Here is a 27064-nt window from a genome sequence, read left to right as displayed (position 1 = left end):
CATCATTTTCTCCCAAATTTTTTTTGGTAATTATGGTTTTCCTCAATTGGTACTTATTAAAACGTCAAAAAACCATTAAAAAATCAAAGAGATTGACAAATATAATTCATAATCTTTTTGGTCAAATTTCTAATTCTTGATTAACGTGATAGTCCCGGATGGTAGGTGACGATAAGAAGCAACTGTCGTTGGAAAAGTAGCAGGCTACCAGGCTCTCTTGAAATATCAGAATAATTAAGTGTGTGAGTTTAACCAGTTTGGAAAAGTAGCCGTCTCTGTTGAAATATAGAATAATTAATTAGTGAGTGACAAGTTCTCGATTTGATATGTTTTACAAGATCTGATCTGTATATAAATCTGCATTATGCATGTTCAAATTTGAATTTGACTGGTGATGCAACAACAATAGTATCCAACCAGTAAATTATAACTGTTATGGTCAAAATTCAATTTGTTTGATTGTACAATTTTAAAATATATAGATATCGCTGGGTAGTTAAATTTAGATATATTGGTCCTGTTCTTTTCACAGCCGCTGCCACTAGCGGTAGTGGCAAAAAATAACACTTTGACAAGTTGAACGATTTCAAAAGTAAATTTAATTATCTTAGCTTGCGGCAGTGACTGAAAAAGGAGACGCTGTTATCGCTGATATTTCCAGCGTCGGGTTTGGTTATTGCTTCTTGCCGCTGCGACTGAAAAAAAGTAAATTTGTGTTGTTCCACAGGCGCTGCATTTCCGATGATAAAGGTGTAATTTTCAGTTGCCGCTGGTCGCCAGCGTTTGCAAAAAAAACGGGGCCATTGTCTATTAGTCTACATCATGTAGACTACATGACTGTTAAATGAAGTCGAGGAATTGTGATGTAGTGTGGGAAAATTATATGGGTATAGTGAAAAAAAAAATATGGGTATAATGAGTTAGCTTTTCTCACTTTTTACTCTATTTGGCTTATTTGTTACTTCAGACTTAGCTACAGTGTAAGTTTAATCTACTATAATCTTCCAAATGATACTGTATGATTCAAAAAGTCGCACTTTCAATTTTTATTTTATTTGTTCGTGCATTACAATATAATATTTTCATCAAAAACCAAACAAAAAACAAATATGTATATGTATTCATATATGCATATATAAAAGTCACTTGCAACTTTTACTAGACATTCTTTGGTATGAAGAGCAATTATAAAATTGCAACTTGTGCAATAAATAGTTCATTAGACTGTATATAATTCTGAGAATTTGACTACCATTTAGTTAAATCTAGCTAGGTGATAACATTAGAAAGTATATAACTAAATTGTTTAAGTGTAATAATCCGGATTAACGAGGTGTAGATCCGATTTTCAAGGGTTAACGAAATTTTCTACATGTGTGGAGTGTGAGTTGAAGGGAGAAGCGTGCATTTGTTCAGACTTGCGCCTTACGTGAAGAAAGGTCATTGCTCATAGGTAGCAGCTGCATGGGGACTTGATTAATTAGCTAAAATAGTAAGAAAATTTAACTAAGATTCGTACGATTATTTATCTCACTCTCTCACACATCATCGTTTTATCCGCGTACAAACATATAGCATCTTGTGTTAGCTCACCACATTTTCCGAATCGTTTCACACGTTTTCCTAAAATCTCATTAATTTCTTTATAATCTCGTCAAACAAAGAAAATCGTTATTCCCGCTGGAGACTTTTTTAATGTACAACATGAAATATTTTACTCCCTCTATTTTTTAATATAAGTCGTTTTAGAGAAATTTTTATGTTCTAAATTATACGACGTTTTCGATTTTCTATGTAAAATTTATTAACACTTACTGTTATATGACCAATGATAATTAATATATCTTCTATTTTTTATTGGTTAATTTGTGGTTAGATAAATAATTAATGATGTTTTTCTTTAGAAAATATAAAAAATTAATGATTTCTTAATCTATACGCACGATTATAAAACGACTTATATTAAAAAAAACGGAGGGAGTATTAAACATTGAACATGCTCACAAACTATCCGCTTGTGAGTTGTGTTTTACATACATTTATATGGGGTTTGTAATATTAACATTTGAATATACATAGCTTTTATCTTCTCTGACGTGAAAACCAGGGAAGGTATGTGTAAATTAAGTTTTGAAAAATTCAATATTTAAAACAAAGAAATATTTTTAAATAAGTTAATAGTCAATATATAAGAAGGACATGCCATGTTTGCATGATGCCATTGACGTGAATAAGATTAGAGTTATCGAGTTTCCAATTGCGGAAAACGCTAAGGTTTGTTTTTGTTTTTTTACTGACAGACAATATAGCAATATGACATATTCATGGAATGACCCTATTATGCTGAGGGTTTAACTAACTATCAACTTGTAGTCTTGTACGTACAAAATAATTTTATATCTATTGCCAATTTGCTGTATAATGAGTTCTTTGATTTCAGGAGAACTAAGAGAATTAAATATGAGTATGTGGGCTGATCTCAGCGACAAATTAGACGAGAAGGTTTTGGAAGACTTGACGTCCAATGTGAAACAAATACAAGACGATGTATTAAAGGAGATACTCACACTTAGTGCTAACACTCAGTATCTTAGGCCTTTTCTCCATAAGAGTTCTGATAAAGAGCTTTTTAAAAAGAATGTTCCGGTGACGACCTACGACGATGTGAAGCTTTTCATCGATCTTGTCGCAAATGGAGAGCCCTTTGATGTAATTTCTGGCAAACCTATTACCGGATTCTCACTAAGGTATACACTTTAAGTCTCTTCTTAGTTTCTTTTTCCCTTATTGATTACTATTTGATCGAAATTAATGCTCTAAAATGTTTGTTATTGTAGTTACTTCTGGAGGAAAACGGAAGATGTTTCCATGTAACAAGAAATACTTGGAAAACTTGAACTTTATCTATTGTTACCGCTCACTCGTTATAAGCAAGTAATGATTTAAAAAGTGTATATTTTGTTTTACTAATACAATTGTGTATCAAAGTCTCTATTGGTTTCATAGGCATGTTGATGGTCTTGAGCATGGAAAGGGAATGGTGTTTAACGTTTGTGTTCCAGAGCACACTACAACTCCCTCTGGGCTGCCAGTTTCAGCTGCGACGACGCTCTTCTTCAAGAGTGATTACTTCAAGAACCGACCACAGTATTGGCATTGGTCATTCACAAGTCCTGATGAAGTCATATTGTGTTCAGACAGCAAATAGAGTTTGTACTGTCATCTTCTGTGTGGTATAGTTCAAAGAGACGAGGTTGTGAAGGTTGGTACAGACTTTGTTTCTACATTGGTCCGTGTTATTACTTTTCATGAAAAACATTGGAAAGAAATTTGCACTAATATTCGTTATGGCCATCTTAGCGAGTGGATCACTGATAGCTGTAGGGGTTCTGTTTCCAGGATCCTTGGAGAACCTTATGTAGCACACTTCCTATACTACGTTGGCTTTGGTTTTCTTTTAAGTTTAGATAAGTGTTAAGGCTTTTTATTTCCTTTTATTTTGACGATAAGGATTGGTGTTATTCCTTAAACCGTCATAGTTTTAGTGTTTAGCTTTGCTATATATATGTTGATACCTTGGCTTTGTAAGGTACGACTTTTACATTGAATTAATTTTAAGAGCTTTTATAAACTCTGACCTTGTTCTCGGATAGAGCTTCGACTCTCAACGATCTCAAGAAGGCTCGAATCCTAGGCATTCTCAGAATCAATTGGTTTCTTGCGTTATCTGTAGCATGCGCTACATTAGTTGGTATCAGAGACTTTCGGTTTTTGATTTCTTAAATCGAAACCTTCGATCTTTTCTACTTCCGCACACTCATCATACCTCTTCATTATCATCATGCCACCACGAAAACAAACACCAGAAGAACAGCAGGAGGAGCTCCGTGCGACTCTCGAAAATTTCACAACCACTCTACGTGAGACTCTTCTCCATGCTGTTGAAACAGCCCTTACAACGGTTATTCAACGTCAACAACAACCACAAGACAATGCAGCTAACCAACCTCGCGAAGAAAACGACACAGACGAAGATTTAGCCAAAAATCTGTTCGCCAATGAAGAACCACGCAATATCTGAAACCAAGTTTGTAATGTCGCTCCAGCTGAGCATCAACTCAACCGACGAGAACATCAGCCGGAAGAAAGACGTTGGGATATGGGATTTCGCGTGGAGATTCCTGAATTAAATGGCAATCTTAACACCGAAGAATTCTTGGAATGGTTAAGTTCTATTGAAGAAATCTTAGAATATAAACGCGTTCCGGGAGATCAATGTGTCCCTTTAATCGCCTCACGCTTTAAAAATAGAGCCATGGCATGGTGGCAACAGATTAAAGAATCAAGACATCGTGCGGGTAAACCACGCATAGATACATGGGAGCGACTCAAGAAACATATGCGCCGGGCATTCTTACCGTACAACTACGAGCGCACCCTCTATAATAAACTTCAAACTCTCCGTCAAGGATCTCGTTCAGTAGACGAATATGCAACAGATTTTTTCTTATGGTAGCTCGAACAACACTCGCGGAAACGGAGGAACAGCTGGTCTCCCGTTTCATAGGTGGTCTACGCTTTCAGATTCAAACCGCGTTGCAACAATTCAACCCCACCACAGTCTCAGAAGCTCACCAGCGTGCCTTGGCCATGGAGCTACAATTCCGCTCCTCCTGGAATTCAGGAACTAACAGAGCGCGTAACGGGTCTCAATCCAGTGACTCAACGACAGCAACTGATGCCACCCAACCACGATCATCTTCATCTCGATCAGCGGGAGCACCAGCAACAAATACAGAGACAATTGCTCAATCTCGACCTGCTCGAACAGGGGCTCTCCGTTGTTTCACATGTGGAGAAACCGGTCATAGACAAACAGCATGTCCCAATCAGAATCGTCGTGGTCTCTTGAATCAAGATATTAATCTTGAGGATGAACCAAAATATGATGAGTATGATTCCGACTCGCAACAAGAACCAGAAATCGAACTCATAGCCGGTGACACAGGCGCTCATACGTTGGTCCTGCGGCGTAACTGCCTCTTACCACGCTCAACACAAGAGTCATGGTTGCGATCAACGTTATTCCGTTCTACATGCACCATTAATGGAAAAATATGCAAACTCATTATTGATTCCGGGAGCTGCACAAATGTACTTTCGGCATTGGCAGTAAAGAAACTCGACCTCAAAACCATTGCTCACCCTTCTCCCTACAAGCTCGCTTGGCATAATAAAGGGATCGAGATCACAGTGTCTCGCCAAGCTGAGGTATCTTTTTCCATCGGGTCCTATCTCGACACAGTGTGCTGTGATGTGGTTCCTATGGACGCTTGTCATCTTCTTCTCGGACGTTCTTGGCAATTCGACAAGGACTCAACGCATCGTGGTAAATCAAACACGTACAGCTTTGAGTTCAAAGGTCGCACAGTCACTTTGCTACCCTCTCCGGAACATCAAACTTCTGACGAATCCTCATCATCAACGGCGACCACATCAACTACAAAACCGGGAGCAACATTACTCATGCTTCCAAAAGCCGAGTTTGAAGCTCAGGTTCGAGAATCAACAGAGGTTTGGGCGCTGGTTGCTTCACCAATCACAACACCTTCTCATTCGGACACACCTTAAGAATTCTTACCATTACTAGAAACGTTTGCAGATGTCTTTCTAGCAGACCTCCCAACCGAGTTACCTCCTTTACGAGACATACAACACCATATAGACCTTATGCCGAATGCAACTCTTCCCAATAGACCACATTACCGTATGAATCCTCAAGAACATGATGAGTTGCGTAGACAAGTCGAGGACCTTTTGGCGAAGGGACACATTCGTGAAAGCCTTAGTCCAGCAGCAGTTCCAGCTCTATTGATTCCTAAGAAGGATGGATCTTGGCGTATGTGCGTAGACAGCAGAGCGATCAACAAAATCACGGTCAGATACCGTTTTCCGATTCCACGGTTAGACAATCTCCTAGACCAAATCGGTAAAGCATAAATTTTCTCTAAATTGGATCTCAAAAGCGGTTATCATCAAATACGCATTCGACCTGGTGATGAATGGAAAACAGCTTTCAAAACGCGAGAAGGATTATTTGAGTGGCTAGTCATGCCGTTCGGTCTTTCAAATGTTCCGAGCACGTTTATGCGCATTATGAATCAAGCTCTCAGACCATTCATTGGCAAGTGTGTTGTTGTCTACTTTGACGACATCTTAATATTTAGTGCCGACTTAGACTCTCATCTTCGAGACCTTCACACCATGCTTACAGTCCTCCGCCAACAACAGTTGTTCGGTGCACGGAAGAAGTGTGTTTTCGGCACAGCGCAAGTACTCTTCTTAGGCTATATTATTTCATCGCAAGGATTGAAAGTCGATCCGAGCAAAATTGAAGCCATTAAAACGTGGCCGGTTCCGAAAACAATCACTGATGTGCGCAGTTTCCACGGGTTGGCATCCTTCTACCGCCGCTTTGTGCGCAATTTCAGCGCCTTAACAGCTCCGTTAACTGATTGTATGAGGGGTACACGATTCAATTGGACAGAGGACGCAGACGTAGCTTTCCGCACGATAAAAGACAAGTTGATAACAGCCCCGATCTTGGCCCTTCCTGACTTTTCCACCGTGTTCAAACTCTACTGTGACGCGTGCAAAACCGGTATTGGGGCAGTTCTCAGTCAACAAGGTCGGCCGGTGGCCTTTTACAGTGAGAAAATTGCGGGTGCTCGAGCTCGATACAGTACTTATGATGTCGAGTTCTATGCTATTGTTCAAGCCATTCGTCATTGGCGCCATTACCTCTTTCACCAAGAGTTTATTCTCTTTACTGACCACGACGAGTTGAAGCATTTGGATAACCAGTCAAAGATTTCGGCACGTCATGCTTCTTGGATTGCTTATCTTCAACAATTCACGTTCGTTATACGTCATCAATCCGGTAAGACAAATAAAGTCGCTGACGCTCTTAGCCGCAGGAATACTCTCCTCGCTACCTTTCACGTTTCGGTTCCTGGCGTAGCTTCTTTTGCTGATGCGTATATGACGGATTCTTTCTTTGGTCGTATCTGGTCGGAGGTGCAATCTCATGCGCGTACAGATTACTGTCTTCAAGATAGTTTTCTTTTTCGTGACAGTAAGTTGTGTGTTCCAGACGGCAGTTGGCGATTGCATATTATTCGCGAGCTTCATAACGAGGGCCATGTGGGTCGTGATCGCACGATCAAGCTAGTTATGGATTCATATTTTTGGCCTTCTATGCGGCGCGACGTTGCTAGGTTTGTGGAAAGATGTGTGGTGTGTCAAACTTCGAAAGGTCATGCTACTAATGGTGGTTTATACATGCCATTACCGGTTCCAACACAGCCCTGGACAGACATTAGTATGGACTTTGTCCTTGGTCTTCCACGGACACAGCGAGGATTCGATTCAATTTTTGTTGTAGTGGACCGTTTTTCAAAAATGGCACACTTTGTTCCTTGTAAAAAGACAACAGATGCAGTCACGGTGGCTTAGCTGTTCTTTCGCGAGATCTACCGCCTCCATGGGCTACCACTGTCTATTGTGTCCGATAGGGACTCAAGATTTTTGAGTCACTTCTGGCGAACGCTGTGGAAGTTGTTGCGAACAAGTTTAGATATGAGTTCAGCTTATCATCCTCAGTCGGATGGTCAGACGGTGGTCACTAACAGATCATTGGGTGACATGTTGCGGTGCTTGGTGGGCAGTAACATTTGGTCATGGGAGAGTATCTTATGTCAGGCCGAGTTTGCCCATAACCATGCAGTCAATCGTAGCACGGCATTCAGTCCTTTTCGCATTGTGTATGGCATTGTGCCTCGCGGTCCTTTGGACTTAGGGGTTCTTCCGGATGCAACAAGGGATCATGGCGAAGCCGTAGAGTTTGTGGCAAATGTTTCCCATATCCATCAACAGGTACATGATTACTTACGCCTTGCTTCAGCAAAATATAAAGAAATGGCCGATAGGCATCGGCGGGATGTTCAATTTAAAGTCGGTGATAAGGTGTGGGCGGTTTTAACAAAGGAACGCTTTCCCGTTCACGAGTATAACAAGCTCAAGGCTCGCAAAATTGGCCCTTTAGAGGTCGTGGAGAAGATCAACGCAAATGCATATCAAATTCTGTTACCAGCGCATATTCGGTGCTCAGATGTCTTCAACGTCAAGCATCTGGTTCCCTTTGTTTCGAGTGATGATACTGCAGATTCAGGGACGAATCTTTTCTTACCCCGGGGGACCTGATGTAGCACACTTCCTATACTACGTTGGCTTTGGTTTTCTTTTAAGTTTAGATAAGTGTTAAGGCTTTTTATTTCCTTTTATTTTGACGATAAGGATTGGTGTTATTCCTTAAACCGTCATAGTTTTAGTGTTTAGCTTTGCTATATATATGTTGATACCTTGGCTTTGTAAGGTACGACTTTTACATTGAATTAATTTTAAGAGCTTTTATAAACTCTGACCTTGTTCTCGGATAGAGCTTCGACTCTCAACGATCTCAAGAAGGCTCGAATCCTAGGCATTCTCAGAATCAATTGGTTTCTTGCGTTAGCTTGCGCTACATTCACTACAAGAAAACAGGGGGATTCTGATGGCCGAAATCGTCGGTAATTCGTCGGAATCGGTCTATTCCGACGAAATTCCGACGAACCCGTCCGTCGGTATCGTTTCGTCGGAATAAAAACGTTCGTCGGAATTTCGTCAGAAATTCCGACGACTTTCTGACGAATACCAAGAAACGTCATTCCGACGAACTTCCGACGATATTACGATGCGGCTACAGAGACCGGAGTTCATCGGAAAACTACAATTCCGACGAACGTGGTTCCTCGGTTTATTCCGACGAACTGTAGGCGTCGGAATTTACCGACGGACAACGGTCGTCGGAATATACCGACGAACCACGTTCGTCGGTATATTCCGACGAACCACGTTCGTCGGTATATTCCGACGGAAATGGTTTGTCGGTAAATTCCGACGGATATATGTCCGTCGGTATATTCCGACGACCGTTGTCCGTCGGTATATACCCTTTTTTTTTTACAAATTAATTTTGCATTTTTATATATTTTTTGATATTAATAAATTTAAAAAATTGGAAATTTAAAACTAATAATATTATAAAATTTAAATTCATAAAAACCGAAATAGGAAAAAAACATTCATAAAGTTTAAAATTCATACAAACCGAAATAGAAAAAAAAACATTCCGAAAGTTTTATAAAGCCGAAATAAACTAAGAAGAACTCGAAGACATCAAACGATCTAGCTTCTGCATAATCTCGGTGTTGAACTTCTTCTGGGATGCCAACTCAGCAAGGATAGTGGCATTCTCCGAACGGATAGTGGCATTCTCCGAAAGGATAGTGGTGTTCTGCTCCTCCAATGCCCCAATCCGTTCATCTTTGTCATGTAGCTCCTCGAGAATCATGGGATCGGCATACGGAGCTTGCGAAGAAGATGCCGGATACGAAGAAGCACGACGGGCCAACCCAACTAAACGGCCTCCTTTCCTTTTAGGAACCGCCTACAAAAATATTTAAAGTAAGTAAATATGGACAAGTAAGTAATCGACATTATAAAAAAAAAATATTAATAAAAAAAATTACCTTTTCAACCATCTCATTTATTTGCAATAGAGACAGGTTGGTTGAAGCTCCCGTGGAGTCGCCGTCATCAGAGAGAGGCTGAGATTGAGAAACTATCTCAGCTTCCACCAAATCAACTACACCTCTGATCACGGGGTCCTGAATTTGACCCGTCGTCTTGTTAGTGTGAGCCACCTTAATGAGTTGGAGACGATCAACGGGATTACCGTCATTTGCTTCGATCTAAAAAAACCGCCATTATTAGCCAAAAAATATATAAAATATTTATTTAAAAAATATAAAGATAAATAATAATAAAAAACTTACAAGTTCATCCTCCTTAGTAGACATGGAGCAAGCGCCGAGGTTGTGCACATACATACCTTTCCCGCCACGATCGCTCTTCCGGTTCCTGGAGTTCCTAGAAGACGTCTCTGCAGTGTCTTCCCTCTCCCAATGAGCTATCAACTGCTCCCACACCCCCCCGTTGATGAACCGTGGCTTCTTGTTCTTCTGCCAAACTGTCTTCCACGCGTTTATCTGCTTTGTGTAAGAGTCCATGGCCTTTTCGTTGAATTTCTTACGGACTGTTTCCGTAAGATCGGAGTGCCAGTTGAACTCTTGCTACAAAACAAACACAATTTAATAAGTAAATATATGTAAAAAAATGTAAAAACTTAAAAAAAATGAAGGGTTACTATACCGCAAACTGACGAAACCACAACTCTCGTTCGTCGGAAGGGATCACACTCCACTTTGGATATCCAAAACGGAGCATGGAGTACATCATCTGGTTGATGCTCCGGCTAATGCCATTTTTCGACTTGGTGAACCTTTAAAAAAAAATACAAGTTAGCAAGTTAATTAAAGCAAAAAATATAACGGTACAAATAAAAAAAAATACTAACCAAGTGCTATGGCCTCGTCGTGGGTTGGGTTGGAGAAACGGGAGATGCTCTCGACCTGGTTGTTGAACCAATAGATGAACCGGCATGACCCCCGGATCCTGTTGAGCAGCAGCGTGAGGGGCAGCGTGAGGGGCAGAGGGAGCTGGAGCGGGAATATATGCGGGAACCGAGTCATGAGACGATACCGATGCACGGGAACCGCTCACCGAACTACGTCGAAGACGGGCTGCGGGGCGGGCTTCATCCTCGGCCCTAAAAAAAAAAATTAACCCATCAAACATATTTTCATTTATATATTTACAAAAGGTTTTATAAACGTTTTAAAAAAAACTATTAAACCTTTTTATATATATATATATATATGTATTCAAAATTATAAAAAATTTATAAATATAGAAAAATGTTGTTAAAAATTTATAAATGAAGAAAATGTTGTTAAATATTTATATTTTTAAAAAAAATGTTGTTAAATATTTATTAGTGGAAACTTAAAAAAAAATATTAAAAATTTTAAAATTTACTATACATGATTTACATATATATATATGTATAAATTATAAAAAATTTATAAATATAAAAAAAATGTTAAAATTTATAAAAAAAAAAAAAAAAATATTTATATTTTTTTCAAAAAAAACGTTTTTAAAAATCAAAAAACGTTTTTAAAAATCAAAAAACGTTTTTAAAAATCAAAAAACGTTTTTAAAAAAAAAAACGTTTTTAAAAATCAAAAAACGTTTTTAAAAATCAAAAAACGTTTTTAAAAAAAAAAAAACGTTTTAAAAAATCAAAAAACGTTTTTAAAAATCAAAAAATGTTCCAAAAAAAACTAAAACAACAATCCTAACTTATATATCCTAAACTATCCATTCAATCCTAAAATGTTCAATCAAACAACCTAAAATCCGAGATCAACTTCCAAAACCCTAAACAATTGAAAAAAAAAAGGTTTGGGATGATTCTTACATGATTTGGGGTTTGGGGAAGAGATAGGAGGGTGAGGAGAGGATTCGCCGGTGAAGAGAGGCCGGAATCGCCGGAGAGTCGCCGGAATCGCCGAAATCGCCGGAGAGGATTTTGAGAGAGGGAGAGGCCGCGGAGATAACGAAGAAGAAAGGAGAAGGGTTTTTATTTCCGCGGATTCCGACGGACACGGGTTCGTCGGTATTCCGTCGGTATATTTAAAATATACCAAATGCCGATTCGCGAAAATTTTCAAGCGGTTTGGTTCTCCCGGGCTAATTGAAATTCCGACGGAACGTGTCCGTCAGTATTTTCCGACGGACACATTCCGTCGGTATTTTCCGACGGAATTCCGACGACTTAGTGTTTAGGGTGTTCTTTTCAAGTTTCTAAATGCAAAATCCAAACCTTTGATAATATATATAGTATTTGCATAAAGATTTAACAATAAAAATGTTTTATAACACGATTTTACACAACAATATTTTTTGTAGTGTAAGCTTATATAAATATGATTGTATAAGTACATAATGTTAAGATGAGATGTTATGAAAACAATGATATGCATACATAAATATTTTAATGAGTTGTTATATTTGAACGGTTGCGATCTAATACTATACTAAACACTTATTATGTGTTATTTTCATAGTTTTGGCATCTAAATTTATAGATTTTTATGATTGAAACTTTATAGAAAAACATGTCGTCGGTATTTCGTCGGAAAATACCGACGACATTCCGACGAACTTGTCGAGTTCGTCGGAATGTCGTCGGTATTTTCCGACAAAATACCGACGACCTTTCCAATTTTCAATGAAACCCGTTGTCGTCGCTATGTCGTCGGTATATTGCGAGGGATTTCCGACGGACCATTAAAAAAAAAAAAAAAAAAAAAACTAATCAGAATCTTCTGAATCTTCATCAAACTCCCCAACCTCGGCTTCCGGCTCTGAATGTACGACAGCATCATGTCCAAACACAGTCAAATTCTCAACGAGTTGAACATTTTCCAAATCTTCAACTGCCTGGGCGTTGCTGGTAGACTCTGGTTGCAATGGTTCATCATCATCAGAAGTTCCATCCACTCGTCCTCTTGGGTTGATTTGCGTTACAGTAACCCATGGATCGTCTCTGTACGTCACCCGAGGGTAACTGATGTAGCACACCTATACATATCAATTATACAAAGTATTAGTTCAATATATAACATTAATTAATTATATTGGTAAAAAATTATGAATATATTGACATACCTGATCAGCTTGCGAACCAAGAATGAAGGGATCATAATATTGAAGTTTCCGCCGCGAATGAACTGATGTAACACCAAACGCATCAATCTTCACTCCTCTATCTGGGGTGGTGTCATACCAATCACAATAGAATACTACACAACGCAATCCAACCATTCCAGGAAATTGGATTTCCAATATTTCTTTTATGTTGCCGTAGTAGACATCGTCACCAGAAGAAGATGAAACACCAGCATCATATGTTGTCTTAGAATGACCTTTCCTTGTGAATGCATATCCTCGCGTACAAAATTTAGGATATGATTTGACCACATAGTTTGGTCCCTGCACAAATTCGCGTACCCAATCATCGAACACAAGACCTCTGGCCAAACCATCATTCACCTATAAAAAAAAACATATATGATTGCAAAATTAATTAGTTTATATATATTAAATTTAAACTAATCATTTGCATAGGGTAATAGGATATATGACTCACATAACTACGAAGCCACGCAGCAAATCCGTTATCTCTAAGTTGTCGAAGCTCATCTTCTGTTGCATGCCTGTGAGTCATACGCAACTCCGCCATATATACACTATATACAAAAATATTATCAATATGAAATAAATTTATTGAATATTAATCTAACAATAAATGAATAAATATTTTTACCTCTCATATTGTAGAACATCTTCACAGTTGGTGAGCAAATATGTTTGCAAATGAGCGTTCTCAGTGTCCGTAAGTCTCCGCTTCGTGAATTTTCCACTAAGTCGTCCTATTTCCTTGAACATGCTTGGGACAGTAACATGATATGTTGCTCTCTCCCCTCTATCATCATGCCGAGCAGGTCTTCGGTGTTTTGTTTGCACTTCTGGTGGAAAATAATTTTCAGCAAAGATTGCAGTTTCTTCATTGATCACCTGTGCCACTATAGATCCTTCCACCCTGCTTTGATTTTTGACCATCTTCTTCAGATGATGCATATAACGCTCAAAAATATACATCCATCTGTACTGCACAGGACCACCAAGTTCCAATTCTCTTGCGAGATGAATAGCAAGATGTTCCATTACATCAAAGAATGATGGAGGAAATATCTTCTCAAGGTTGCACATGCTGACTGGTGCGTTTGTCTTCAAATTATTAATACCCTCTTCAGTCAATACTCTGCTGCATAAGTCACGGAAAAAACACTAATCCCTGCAATTGCTTCATGAACATTACGTGGCAATAATGCTGAAAAGGCAAACGGAAGGAGGCGCTGCATAATTACATGACAATCATGACTCTTCAAGCCAGTAAACTTTCCTTCGCTTCTATCAACGCAGTTCCCCAAATTTGATGCATATCCGTCAGGAAATTTCACTTTCTCTGTAATCCAATCAAAGAACTCTTCTTTTCTAGCACCATCTAGCCGATAAATGGGAAAAGGGGCCGTACCGTTCTCATCAACGTGAAGTTCAGAACGATCACAAATATCGACTAAATCCAACCTTGACTTCAAATTATCCTTCGTTTTACCTTGGATGTTAAGGACTGTGTTCATCAGATTATCGAAGAAGTTCTTCTCAATATGCATGACATCTAAATTATGCCGCAATAGATGACTCTCCCAATATGGTAGATCCCAGAAAATACTCTTTTTGTGCCAGTTATGTAGCTCTCCAACCGCATTGACTCGAATGTTTTCATGTCCACCTACATCTGGCGTCCTTTCTGCATCAAAATACCTAAACTGCTTCAACAAATCTTTCCCACTAACTTCCTCAGGTGGACCATCAAACACCTGCTTGTTCTTCGTAAACGAAGTCTTACTCCTGCGGTATGGATGATCAGGTGGTAGAAATCGTCTGTGACAGTCAAACCAACACGTTTTCCTTCCGTTCTTTAGTTGGAAAGCATCTGTGTCATCTTGACAATATGGACATGATAGCTTCCCATGTGTTGTCCATCCAGATAACATACCATATGCTGGAAAGTCACTTATTGTCCACATAAGTACTGCCCGCATCTGAAAGTTTTCTTTGCGCGAAACATCGTATGTCTCAAAACCATGCGCCCATAGTTGTTGCAACTCATATATTAGTGGTTGAAGAAACACATCTAGTGATCTTTTAGGATGATCTGGCCCGGGGACTAGAATTGAGAGAAACAAAAACTCTCGTCGCATGCACAAGCTCGGCCGTAAGTTGTACGGTGTCACAATAACTGGCCATAGAGAATACTGCCTTCCATGCTTTCCAAATGGGCTGAAACCATCAGTAGATAATCCAAGATAAACATTTCTTCTCTCTTCCGCAAATTCTGGATATGTTGACTGGAAATGTTTCCAAGCCTTTGCATCTGAAGGATGTCTAATCTCACCATTTGTGGAATGCTCTGCATGCCATCTCATTGCTTTTGCTGTGCGCTCACACTGATACAACCTCTTCAATCTTTCCGTCAAAGGCAAATACCACATTCTTTTGAATGGGATCGGAACTCTTCCCCTCGTCTCCTGATAACGAGGTTTCCCACAAAATTTGCATACATTCCGTGTCTCATCCGCTCTCCAGTAGATCATGCAGTTGTCAATACATACATCTATCACTTCATACGGTAGTTGAAGACCTGCAACAAGTTTCTGAACCTCGTAGTATGAACCCGGTGCAAGGTTATCCTCAGGTAGAATACCTTTGACAAAATCAGTAATCGCATCCATACATTCTTCAGCCAAATTATAGTCTGTCTTAATACCCATTAATCTAGTTGCAGATGATAAGACTGAATGACCATCTCTACAATTTTGATACAAAGGTTGTTTTCCTGCATCCAACATGTCAAAAAATCTCCTAGACTCGGGGTTTGGTTCTTCCCCTCTATAATGATCATGTACCATCTGCTCAGTACCTACACCATAATCTATATCCGTTCTAGATTCTTCTAACCTAATATCAGGCTGAGGTTCACTAACAGGCTGAGGTTCGCTAGTACTACCATATTCATAACCAGTTTCCCCATGAAGGTACCAAACTTTATAATTACGTGAAAACCCTTTCATATACAAATGAGTCCAAACATCAAATTCTTTTATAACCTTATTATTATTGCAAGAAGAGCAGGGACATCTTAACATACCACTTTTTGCATCCGGTTGCTGTTGAACAAGCCTCATGAATTCTCCAATCCCTTGAACGTATTCTTCCGTAAGCAAATTGGTGTTCGGATCCAAATGAGGTTTATCCATCCACGAACGATAATAAACTTCTGAAGACATGATTTTCACGGAATTGTTATGACTAAAGAGAATGAAGAGAGAATGAAGTGTGAATGAGTTGAATGAGGAGGGGTTGTATTTATAGGAAATTGCTTACGGACCTCCGACGACTTTCCGACGGAATTCCGACGGATGTAAAGAAGTCTGTCGGAATTCCGTCGGAATTGTCCAATCCCAAACGGCTATACAACGGTCATATGTATTTGTCGGCAACGGTCACATGGTTCGTCGGAATTCCGTCGGAATATACCGATGGAATTCCGACGACTTTGCTATTAATCGGAATGTCGTCGGAATTTCGTCGGAATATACCGACGAACTTCCGACGACTACAACGGTTACATTTTTTATCGGAATGTCGTCGAAAAGTCGTCGGAAAATTCCGACGAACCGTATGTCGTCGGAATTCCGTCGGAAATGGCCGACGGAATTCCGACGACTTAATTTTTTGGGATTTGGTCGGAAATTTGTCAGTATTCCGTCGCAAATGTCCGACGACCTTGGTGTCCGTCGGAAGATCCGTCGGAATTCGGTGTGTTTTGATTAGAACCTAATCCTGAATTGGCTGATCTCATAGAAAATGAATGCGACCAAAAGTCATGGGAAGGTATAATTCAAAGACTTTGGCCTAAAACCAAATTCATGACTGGTCAAATGGCTCAACACATCCCAACGTTGGAGTTTTACTCTAACAAGCTGCCTTTGATTTCGTCGAGTTATGTTTCTTCGGAAACAATGTTTGGGATTAATATGAATCCTCTATGCAAACCGCAAGATGTGTCATACACGTTTATGCCCCACTTTTCATATTTTGAGTTCTTGCTTGTTGATGTTGGTGATGAAGTCAAAATTGTTGATCTTGTGGATGTCAAGCTTGGGTGCCATCACAAATCACTCTAGTGAGTTACACGTTTACTTGACAAATAATTTTACATTTTATTTTCAGCTAATGGATTGGTATTTTTTTGCTAGGCCTACACCTGATATAAGATGGGTGATATTGTACAAGTGACTGGATTTTACAACAGTGCACCCCAGTTTAGATTTTCCCGTAGAGGAAATTTGGTTCTAAGTGTTCATATGGAGATAACTACGGATCAAGTTCTTTTAAATGCGGTGACACATGGAAAGATGGTTCTTGAATCATCAGATTTGATGTTGATGGACTTCACAGGCTATGCTGATATTTCTACCACTCCAGGACACTATGTTCTTTACTGGGAACTCAAAGGCAAATATAGCAATGACATAGCTGAAATTGATGATAAGGTTTTAGTATAATGTTGTTACGTCGTGGAGGAATCACTGGATAATTTTTTTTTTTTTTAATACTTTTATTCATCTTTCTCTCTTCTCCCATCTCCCCAAAGGAGACATTGTTTCAAAAAGTTGGTACAAGTAAAAGATGAAAAACTTAAACAAAGACAGCAGCACATAGCTGGTAAAGAAGCTAAATGAAACCCATTCGCAGCATCAAAAGGAGTTGAACGACCTACGGTTGGAAATATCGGAACCAATGTTGAAGATATGTAACGCTGTCTGTAGAGATGGATTGAGTGGTAGGCCGAAGAAGATAATTTTTTCTGTCCATACCAAGAAGTTTTGCTCTTAGGATTAAATGCAGCTCTTTCAGTAAAGAATTAACAGACCTAGAGACAGAATTATGGATTCTTGAGTTTCTCTCTTTCCAAAGGAGGTATACCACTGCCTGAAAAATTATCTTAAAAATAATTTTGAGCTTTGCATCGCCAGAAACAGACCTGAACCATATAAGGCAGTATTCAAATGTACTGGGAGGTGAGTGCGGGGCTGTAGCAAACACTGTTCCAGAAATTCAGTGAAAACATGCACGTGAAAAATAGATGCTCCCGACTTTCATCAGCAGAATCACACAGGGGGCAAACAGAAGAGACCTGAATTCCCCACCTTCTCAGCTTATCACGGGTTGGCATTCTATCACGAGCAGCTACCCAAGTGATAAAAGAATGTTTTGGAATGTTACTTTGGAACCAAACCGATGAATACCAATCAACAGCCGGAGTAGTTGGATGGAGGGTATTCCAAGTCATAGATGATAAGAAGACAGTAGAAGGCGTGTTAGGGATATTACGCCATAAGTAAATGTCTGGTAGAGAAGAGTTCAGATCAGCAGGCATCTCGGATAGACATGCGCGCAGCAGGAGTAAGATGGGATGTCTACCTCTTGTAACAGACCAGGCACCTCTAGGATGTCTACCTCTAGGAATCACTGGGTAATTTTTACAAAGAATATAGGAAAAACGGATCAATTGGAGCTCTAGAGATACACTACAAGAAAAATGAGTTTTAATAGCGGACGAATAACGCTATATAACGATACTATAGCGGTTTTTGAAGCGCTGTATCATCGCCCGTCATAATAGGTAAAGGACATTACATAGCGGTTTTATGCTCTACTATCTTTTCTTCCGATACGATAGCGCTTTTTTGTATGCAATTAAATATTCTTTAATAGCGTGTTTTTATTGTTATTATTACATTATTGAAAAATTAAAAAAAAAACAGAAAAAAATATTTTAAATATTTTAAATTGAATTATTCATAAACTAAAAACGGTTTACATATAAAAAAATAAACCAAAACTAAACCAAGCTTAGACCTAAACCAAGCTTAGACCTAAACATATTTGCTAACTAAACATAATAACAAAACCACGCCGCTTTCAAGCTTCTTAGCTCCGCCGCCGTCAACCACCATTTGCTGTGACAACCAAGCCCTCGCGTCTCTCTCTTCTTTCCTTCGACGTTGGAGATGACGACGGAATCACCATGGCTCTTCCCACTCACTGTCGTCGAGCTCGTCTTCGGCTCAGCACTGCCAAGCTCGTCCCATACACCACCGTCAAGTTTGTCTCCGGCTTATCTATCCTCTCCGCGCACCTTTGTCTCAAGCTTCAAGATTTTCTATTCACTGACCATACTCCACCAACTATAGACAGCAAGCTCTCCAACTAATAAAGAAAAAATAAAACGATTTAATCAGTTCTAAACCCTAGAAATCGATTTCAGATCTATATTGATTTCTACCTGTTTCTGGATCGATGAAGCAGAAGCAATGGAAAAGCAACGTATTGAAGTTTCTGTGTGGATTGAAGACCTTCACGACACTTCTTGAGCAAGCTCTCCTACACTTGGATTTCCAGATCTCGACCATGTTGTCTTCTCATCCTTCCTTCTTCGGAGTCCACCGCCATTCGAACAAGAGGAATAAGAAGAGACGGTGGTGGTGGTGGTTTAGAGAATAAGAAAGAAATGTGTGCAGAGATACAGAAAAGAAGAAGAGATATGTTGATGGCGTAGGGAAGAAGAACAAAATAGAAAGAAAAGAAAAAAAATCTGAGGCAGAAATAAATTAGAAAAATTGATTAATTAACTGTGGCCGTTGGATCAACATTTATCAAAGGCTGAAAGTAGCAATCTTTGTCACCCCACACTGACCAATCAGAAAACGGTTAGTGGATCCCTAACTTTAGATCCAAAAGAAGATCGTGTGGTTCGTATATAACCATTAGTCCAAGTCCAAAAATTTTAAACTGTAATATGAAATTAGTTTAAAGGTTTAAAGTAAAAGGTTTAAAGTGAAAGAGTAAAAGTAAATGAAATTAGTTTAAAGGTTTAAATGTTTGAGTATAGGGTTTGAAAAGTTTGTCTTTAGATTTTAGATTTAAAGTTTGAGTTTGGAATAAAGGTTTGAGTATAGGGTTTGAGGATTAAAGGTTTAGAGTATTGATTTAATATTAATTTTTGAAAAAGAAATAATTTTTGAATTTTTATTTAGTGTTGATATTTTTTTTAATTACTTTATATCTAAAATTTTGAGTTTAGAATAAATGTATGAGTATATGGTTTAAAAATTAAAGGTTTGGGATATTGATTTTAAGATTTGAGATAAACTTTTGGAAATGATTAATTTTTGAGTTTATATCTAACATTTGAAGTTAAATTTAAGATTTGATGTTAAAATAGAGTTTAAAATTTGTATTTAGAGTTTAGGGTTTAAAAACTTGTTTTAGGGTTTAAAGATTTAAAAACCAAACATAGCGTTTTTAATTATGTTTTGCTATCAAAACCCAAGTGATACATATAAAACCATATGTTATCATAGCGTTTCCAAATATACCACTCTATCATAGCGTTTCCAAATATACAAACGCTATCTAAAACTAACGGGCATGTCAACTATAGCACAATCGTAAAAAACGCTATTTCGGTCTGTTATTAAAACTCATTTTTCTTGTAGTGATAAGAGTGGTGCAACAAGGAACTTTTGATTCTCTCATGGAGTTTTTCATCAGTCAACGTGCTTCTTCAACTCAATACAAGACACCCATTTGCATCAAATCTACCGAGGCCATAGCAATCTTAGAAGGAAAGGTTCATGCTCGATTCTTTACCGATAAGTCCCTTTCTTTGAAGTTTTCATCTTAATATTTATATTTTGTATGCATTGGCAAAATTTCGCAAATAAGAGGTGACAAAAACTCAAGATTTTCTATCTTTATTTTAAAGTGTATTTTTACTTGTGCAATTTGGTTTGTTACTACTTACTAGTGTGGCTGTGTTAGAGCACTTGCAACGGGGGATGACAACGAATCCGTAAGCCCGGTCCGTTGTACTTTTTGGATTTTTTAATTAATATAAATCCAGCCCATTTGACGGATTGATCCGTAAATAGCATCTTGACGGACCTGGTCCATGGGCGACGTGGCGGAAAGAGGTTGGACGGAGGCGCGATTGTGTTTGGTATTGGCGAGAAAAAATTCTTCATTTCGATGAAAGCAAAGAAAAAAAAACCTCTCAACTCTCTAGGGCGATTGTCGGATCCCACCTTCGCGATTCAACTCCGTCTGATACTCAAGGTAAGTAGAAGCGTTTTCTTCTATATTAATCGAACTAGATTGTTTCCATTTATATTCAATAGAGTTGGGATCGTTTCGTATCAAAATTAGGGTTCGAAAAAAATCTGCGATTTGGGGATTTTTTATATTCAATAGAGTTTGAAAACCCTTTTGGGTCTCGGTCGATTTAGGGATTTGAAAACCCTTTTGGGTCTCGATCGATTTAGGGATTTGAAAATTGTGCATTTTTTCCAGACGTGGTGGGATGACGCGGTCATGGAGGAGATGAGGGACTTTCAGACGGAGATGAGACGGCTTAAGGAAGCAGTTGCAGAGAGAGAGCAGAAGCTGCTGCTGCTAGAGAAGACTGTGTACGACGCAGGAAAGGATACCGCACAAGTTAAGCTAATAGTGTGCCTGCTAGTGGTCATAGGTTTGGTAATCTTGGTTCTACATGTTAAGTTCTCGACTTATTTGGATTTCATTTTCAGTTTATGCGTTTGTATTAAAACATTTGACTGCCTAATGTTACTTGTTTGAAGGAGTAGCTTCAAAGGCTTCAATGGGGAGTGTTCTATCACCTGTCCAATGGCCAAAAAAGTAAAGGTACTCTGCTTTTCTTTTCTATCACTTGACAATGTATATTCCGTAAAAAAAAAATTCAAATAGTATTGTAGATTAATTGAATGGTTTTTGTAGGTAGATAAAAAACTAGGACTGTATTAATAAATGCTACTAATTTTTGTTTATTGCTTTTAGTTTGCTTCCTATCTTCCTAACTGCTCAGATTTGATAGGCTTTTATTGTATAATAAATTGGAACATGTATTACTTAAGGCCCTGTGTAACTACTTGAGTAACACAGAGCATTTTTACAGCCATGTCGGGTTATAGACACCTTCTGTACAGTCAAATGCCAGTAGATCTTGAATCACCCGAGCCTTTTTGGCTCGGATCTCAAGCTCCTGATGATTCTCCTAGCGAAATCCCTCCTGAGTGTCCTAGCCAAATCCCTCCTGAGTGTCCTAGTCAAGTCCCTGGTCAGTCTCGTAGGCAAGTCCCTAGTCAGTCTCGTAGGCAAGTCCCTGAGGAGTCTGTTAAGACCTTTGCAGATAGAAGGAAATATTCACCCAAAGAGGATAGGATCCTTATTGGTGTTTGGCTTAACACCAGTAAGGACCCTCTCGTAGGCAACGAGCAGAGAGTTGTTGCTTTCTGGAAGCGTATTGTAGACTACTACAACGCCAGCCCTCAGCTCGTTGGGGAAGTACCGCGAGAGGTTACTTCTTGTAAGCAGAGGTGGTCTAGGATCAATCATGAAGTATCCAGATTCACTGGTTGCTACAACCAGGCGCTGAGGGAGCAGAGAAGCGGCCAAAATGATGATGATGTGATCAAAGCTGCTTACGTCATATTCTTCACCAAGTACGATACCAAGTTCACACTCGATCACTGCTGGAGAGATCTCAGGCATGAGCAGAAATGGGCCTCCACTTATATGGCTAAGGATGGTGGAAAGGAAAAGCGGAGGCCAGTGGTGGATCTTGATGGACCAGAAGAAAATGTTGTTGGAGAAGATGAGGATAGACCAGTCGGGGTAAAGGCTGCGAAAGGTGCCAGTAAGAAGAAGAAGAGTGGTCGAGATGAGGAGTTGTCTAAGCTACAAGGCGTTTTGGAACTTAAGGAAAAACTGTCTAGAAATAAACTCCTTGATCGCTTGCTGGCCAAGAAAGAGCCATTGTCTGAGATCGAAACAACACTAAAAATGAAGCTTATGTCTGAAATGTTATGATGTGTACTGTGTGTTCTTTGATGTGTGTACTTGCTTAGTTGTTACAGCTAAACTAACCATTTTTTAAACGTGTTGTTGCAGGTAGTCACGGGAGGATAGGAGTTCCTTAGCTAATGCGGAGTTGTCACGGGTGGATTTAGAGTACTGAGAGCATTTTGGCATGTAGCTCCTGCTCATAAGTCATGGGTTTTCCCTTCTTGTAGTATAAGTACTCGGATATGTATCTCTTTCTCCTCAACATCAAAAACCTTATCATCAAAACCTTGGAACGAAAACCATTGTAATATTTGTCTGCTACTTGCTTCTCTCAATCCTTTGTATCCATCTCATCAACTTGCTTCTCTGTACCATAACCATAATCAGGTTTCGCTTGCTCATTTTGTTTTTGTTTCATCATAACCATTTAGTAAAGTTTAGTTTTAAAAGTTGCTAGTAAACGCTGGTTTTTTAAAAGTTATAACAAACTCCAATTGAATAGATAAAAAAAAAATATCATATTCACTAAATAGAAGAGATTTTTCAAACTTAGAAGAAATTATTATATTTTTAACTTATAAGGAAAAAAAAATAGAAGAGATTTAAAAGTAGAACAAATCTAAATATTTAAAAGTAGAAGAAAAAAAAATAGAAAAGATTTAAAAGTAGAAGAAATCTAAATATTTTTAACTTATAAGAAAAAAAATAGAAGAGATTGAAAAATATAAGAAACCTTCTAAGCAAATTATTATTTATCCAGCAGGATAAGCAATGTCGTCATCTTCATCTGATGAAAATGATGAAATCGAGGAGAGATTGGGTGATATTATCGAAGATTTCATTGACGAAATTTATGACGATATAGTGGAGGCCGAACCCATACCGCAAAGGACCCGTAGTTATACTGAACGACACCGCGAAGGAGGACAGCACCAGCTAAGCAATGACTACTTCAACGACGACCATTCGATATATTCGATACAAACTTTCAGACGCCGATTCCGCATTAATAAGGGATTATTCATGCGTATTTTTGATGGCCTTGAACAATTCTCTTCATTCTTTCAGCAAAGAAAAGATGCAACGGGGAGGTGGGGTCTTACTGCACTACAAAAATGTACGGCAGCAATTCGTCTACTTGCTTATGGAAATTCGGCTGACACAGTTGACGAATATCTCCGACTTGGTGAGAGCACTGCACTTTCTTGTTTACATCATTTCACTGATGGGATAATACAGTTATTCGGAGATGAGTATCTGCGACGACCCACAGCAGAGGATCTTCAACGACTACTCGATATGGGAGAGAAACGAGGGTTTCCTGGGATGGTCGGGAGCATTGACTGTATGCACTGGGAGTGGAAAAATTGTCCAACCGCTTGGAAATGACAGTACGCCCGTGGCCACGGAAAACCGACTATTGTCCTAGAGGCCATAGCTTCACAAGATCTTTGGATTTGGCACGCATTTTTTGTTCTTCCAGGTACCTTAAATGATCTTAATGTCCTCGATCGATCTCCTCTGTTTGATGACCTTTTAGAAGGTCGAGCTCCCAGGGTGAGGTACATGGTCAACAACCACATGTATAAGTTGGCATATTACCTCACAGATGGTATATATCCAAAATGGTCAACATTTATCCAAACTATCACACTCCCTCAAAGTCCTAAACAACAGTTATTTGCTTAAGTTCAAGAATCAGTCCGAAAAGATGTCGAGCGGGCTTTTGGAGTATTGCAAGCTCGGTTTACGATTGTGAAAAACCCGGTTCGTACAATGGCCAAAGAGAAGATAAGGAAGATAATGAGAGCATGTATCATACTACACAATATGATAGTTGAAGATGAACGAGATGGTTATTCAATGCGGTACGATATTTCAGAATTTGAAGAAGGAGAATCTTCCAGAACTTCAGAGGTCCTAAACGCAAACCCTACACTAAACGAAATCCCGACAATTCTCAATAATATATTTCCCAACCGAAATGATCTTCGTGATAGGTAAACTCATGAACGATTGAAGAATGATTTGATTGAAAACATTTGGAATAAATTTGGCGATGAAGATTAATAATTAGTATCTTTATATTTAAACCTTGTATCTTTTAATCCTTGTATCTTTTAATCCTTGTATCTTTAAATTGAATCCTTGTACCTTTTATTTTAATTATGCAATTAATAAATTTTCAATTTCAATTTTTTTTAAAAAAAAAATAATATTTTATTGTTAAGGACTCCGTCTTCGGGATCACCATTGGACGAGCTTTTTGGACTCGAATCCTTCACTGTTCAAACAAAAAAAAAACAAAAAAAAATATATTAAACAATTACCAAGGATCCCAATGTGGGGATGACCATCGCAAGTGCTCTTATATTTTCTCTAATGTCACTTCAAGGATTAATGTCCTTGCAGCCCACCTTTTTGCGATATAAACTTTTTGAGCCTGGAGAAAATCGAGTAAATGCTTAAAGAACATACTGGAAAAATTAAGGGAGGCCTTGAATGTTAAAAAAAAAACAAAATCCAGAAAATCATATAAGTTGGGACCCACGATCATACAAATAAAAAGAAATGAAGAAGATAGAAAAGTGATTTTGGGGAACTTTTGGTGTAGGAGGAGAGAAAAATGTGTGTGAATTTAGAGATTAGTTAAATTTACAGAATGTGTGTGAAACATATGTAATGTGATAAATTATATCAATTCAAGCGAATGTAAATACCATAGACGAGTAAGCTCTTAGTGAAGAGCTGAATGATACTTTGTTATCTGAAATCATAAGAGGCGACATGCTTTACAGCTTAAAACTCAGTTAGGAACAGTCTTTATAGCACAGCCAGAGTTTCCACCATAACAGAGCCATCTTAACAGAGGAAAAACATCTGAAGTAACAAGTTGAGATCAAAGAGATACTAGAAAATAAATAAATACGATCAGAACAAAATTTCTGAAAGTTTCTGAATGTTCTTCTTAGGACTTACACTCTTACATACTTGAGAGTACAATCTAGTTTTCTAGTAGACTGAAATACTAAGAACATAAATAGTTAACTACAAATGAATGTAAATCTTCACACTTAAGTGATCTCGAGTTATTGAGTTATATTAACGATGATATCAAATGGTTGAGTAAATATATTAACAAATAGACTGCATTTTTATTGTTCATGATCAATTTGGCATATGATTTTACCTGGAGTTGCAGGATCCTGTGTATAGACCAATAGCAATCCGCTAGAATCAGATAGTCACAAAAAGAGAGATTCGAGTAAGCAATAGGTACCAGATGAAGCACAAGATGGATCGACTTATATGTAAACCGTGACTTCAGAATCTTTTGATTCATAATTCAATCTCGATTGTTAGTAATATTGTACTTAGATTCAACGAAAACAATGTTGTAAGTTGTCGTTATATGATTATGACGGTGATATCTAAGCCCTTGTCATCTTAAAGTTTATAATTGGATGGGAGAAACCATTCAGCATTTTTTCTTGGTATTTCTAAACATTGTTTGGTTTTAAATTTGGTACCAATCTAAATTTTATAAAGACACCAAAATCTAAGATCTTAATTAATTAATATATATATATATATATATAGTACTCTCATTCACTACATATGATGAATATTGAAGAAAATATATGAAGAGAAGATGATTAATAAGATAATATTATCATATCTTAAACATAATTAAGATACAATATATATAAAGCAAATGATTACAAAGTAACATGACAAACTTTCGACTACAAAATAAAAACAAGACAAACTAGGACATGCTGAGGTCAGTGTAGATAGACCCTCTTTTATTTATGCTAGACCATACTGTTCATCCTCACGATGATATATGAGTTCCCACTTCACTTGACGCTGCAACAATACAAATGACCAAGACAGTAAATTTTAGATCATTAAAAGAAGTAAATCATGGTCTTTATCTAGATCGCGTAATTAACCACAAAAAGGTATGTGAAATTTCACTTAACCAAAAAAAAGAAGCTTACGTGTCGCAGTTAGTGCTCATGGAGATGGGATAGGGAATGCTAACACCGCACTTTCCAGGAAGGCTAGAGGCTAGACTTGGATTGACGTTCTTTGCAGCGGTCTTTAGGCATTTACATGCTTGTTGGCGGTCCGGTGTGGTTTTAGCCATACTGTTCAATTTTGAAACTCCGGCGCAGCATGGAGCTGGCACCGGCCCGCCTTTCGTTAGATAGCTGGCACATGGAGCCAAGTTACTTGTCACTGTGCCACATGAGATTGCTGCATCTACTGATGCAACTATGCACACAGTCAAAACAAGGCATGTGAAAAAACTCAGAGCCGAAGCCATTGTCTTTTGCTTTTCTCTTTTTCTTTGTGATGATAAGAAAATAAGGAGACTTAGTTGCTTTTGTGATTATAAGCTTGTGTTATGATGTTGGATGTGAGAAAATGATGA

General features: G+C 38.4%; 3 protein-coding genes, 1 long non-coding RNA gene and 1 pseudogene across 4 annotated transcripts; 3 read left to right on the top strand and 2 right to left on the bottom strand.

Moving 5' to 3' along the window:
- The first annotated feature begins 1408 nt into the window (after window positions 1–1408).
- LOC106385359 lies at window positions 1409–26494 on the top strand (annotated as a pseudogene).
- Window positions 18534–19474, bottom strand: LOC125584236. The gene is made up of 2 exons (XR_007321213.1): window positions 19046–19474; window positions 18534–18969 (listed from the first exon to the last, which is right to left on the bottom strand). It is a non-coding gene; the product is annotated as an uncharacterized LOC125584236 (long non-coding RNA).
- LOC125582909 (glutathione S-transferase T3-like) lies at window positions 21736–22647 on the top strand. Its single transcript, XM_048749361.1, has one exon. It carries the CDS (start codon window positions 21736–21738, stop codon window positions 22645–22647), a length of 912 nt encoding a protein of 303 aa, XP_048605318.1.
- On the top strand, window positions 23395–24012 carry LOC106383846. The gene has a single exon (XM_022697451.2). It carries the CDS (start codon window positions 23395–23397, stop codon window positions 24010–24012), a length of 618 nt encoding a protein of 205 aa, XP_022553172.2.
- Window positions 26277–27064, bottom strand: LOC106385360 (non-specific lipid-transfer protein 4-like). Its single transcript, XM_013825291.3, has 2 exons — window positions 26628–27064; window positions 26277–26493 (listed from the first exon to the last, which is right to left on the bottom strand). The coding sequence occupies exons 1-2, from the start codon at window positions 26954–26956 to the stop codon at window positions 26484–26486; spliced, it is 339 nt and encodes a 112-aa protein (XP_013680745.2). The 5' UTR covers window positions 26957–27064; the 3' UTR covers window positions 26277–26483.

This window comes from Brassica napus, chromosome C3 (genome assembly GCF_020379485.1).
Source record: "Brassica napus cultivar Da-Ae chromosome C3, Da-Ae, whole genome shotgun sequence".
In the NCBI taxonomy this organism is placed as follows: Eukaryota; Viridiplantae; Streptophyta; class Magnoliopsida; order Brassicales; family Brassicaceae; genus Brassica; species Brassica napus.
The sequence above is the reverse complement of the archived record's forward strand: the minus strand, read 5'-3'. Positions and strand labels throughout refer to the sequence as shown.

Bases quoted from the DNA above. Each gene is read 5' to 3' on its own strand.
- LOC106385360 (XM_013825291.3), bottom strand. From the start codon at position 26,956: ATGGCTTCGGCTCTGAGTTTTTTCACATGCCTTGTTTTGACTGTGTGC.
- LOC125582909 (XM_048749361.1), top strand. From the start codon at position 21,736: ATGTCGGGTTATAGACACCTTCTGTACAGTCAAATGCCAGTAGATCTT.
- LOC106383846 (XM_022697451.2), top strand. From the start codon at position 23,395: ATGTCGTCATCTTCATCTGATGAAAATGATGAAATCGAGGAGAGATTG.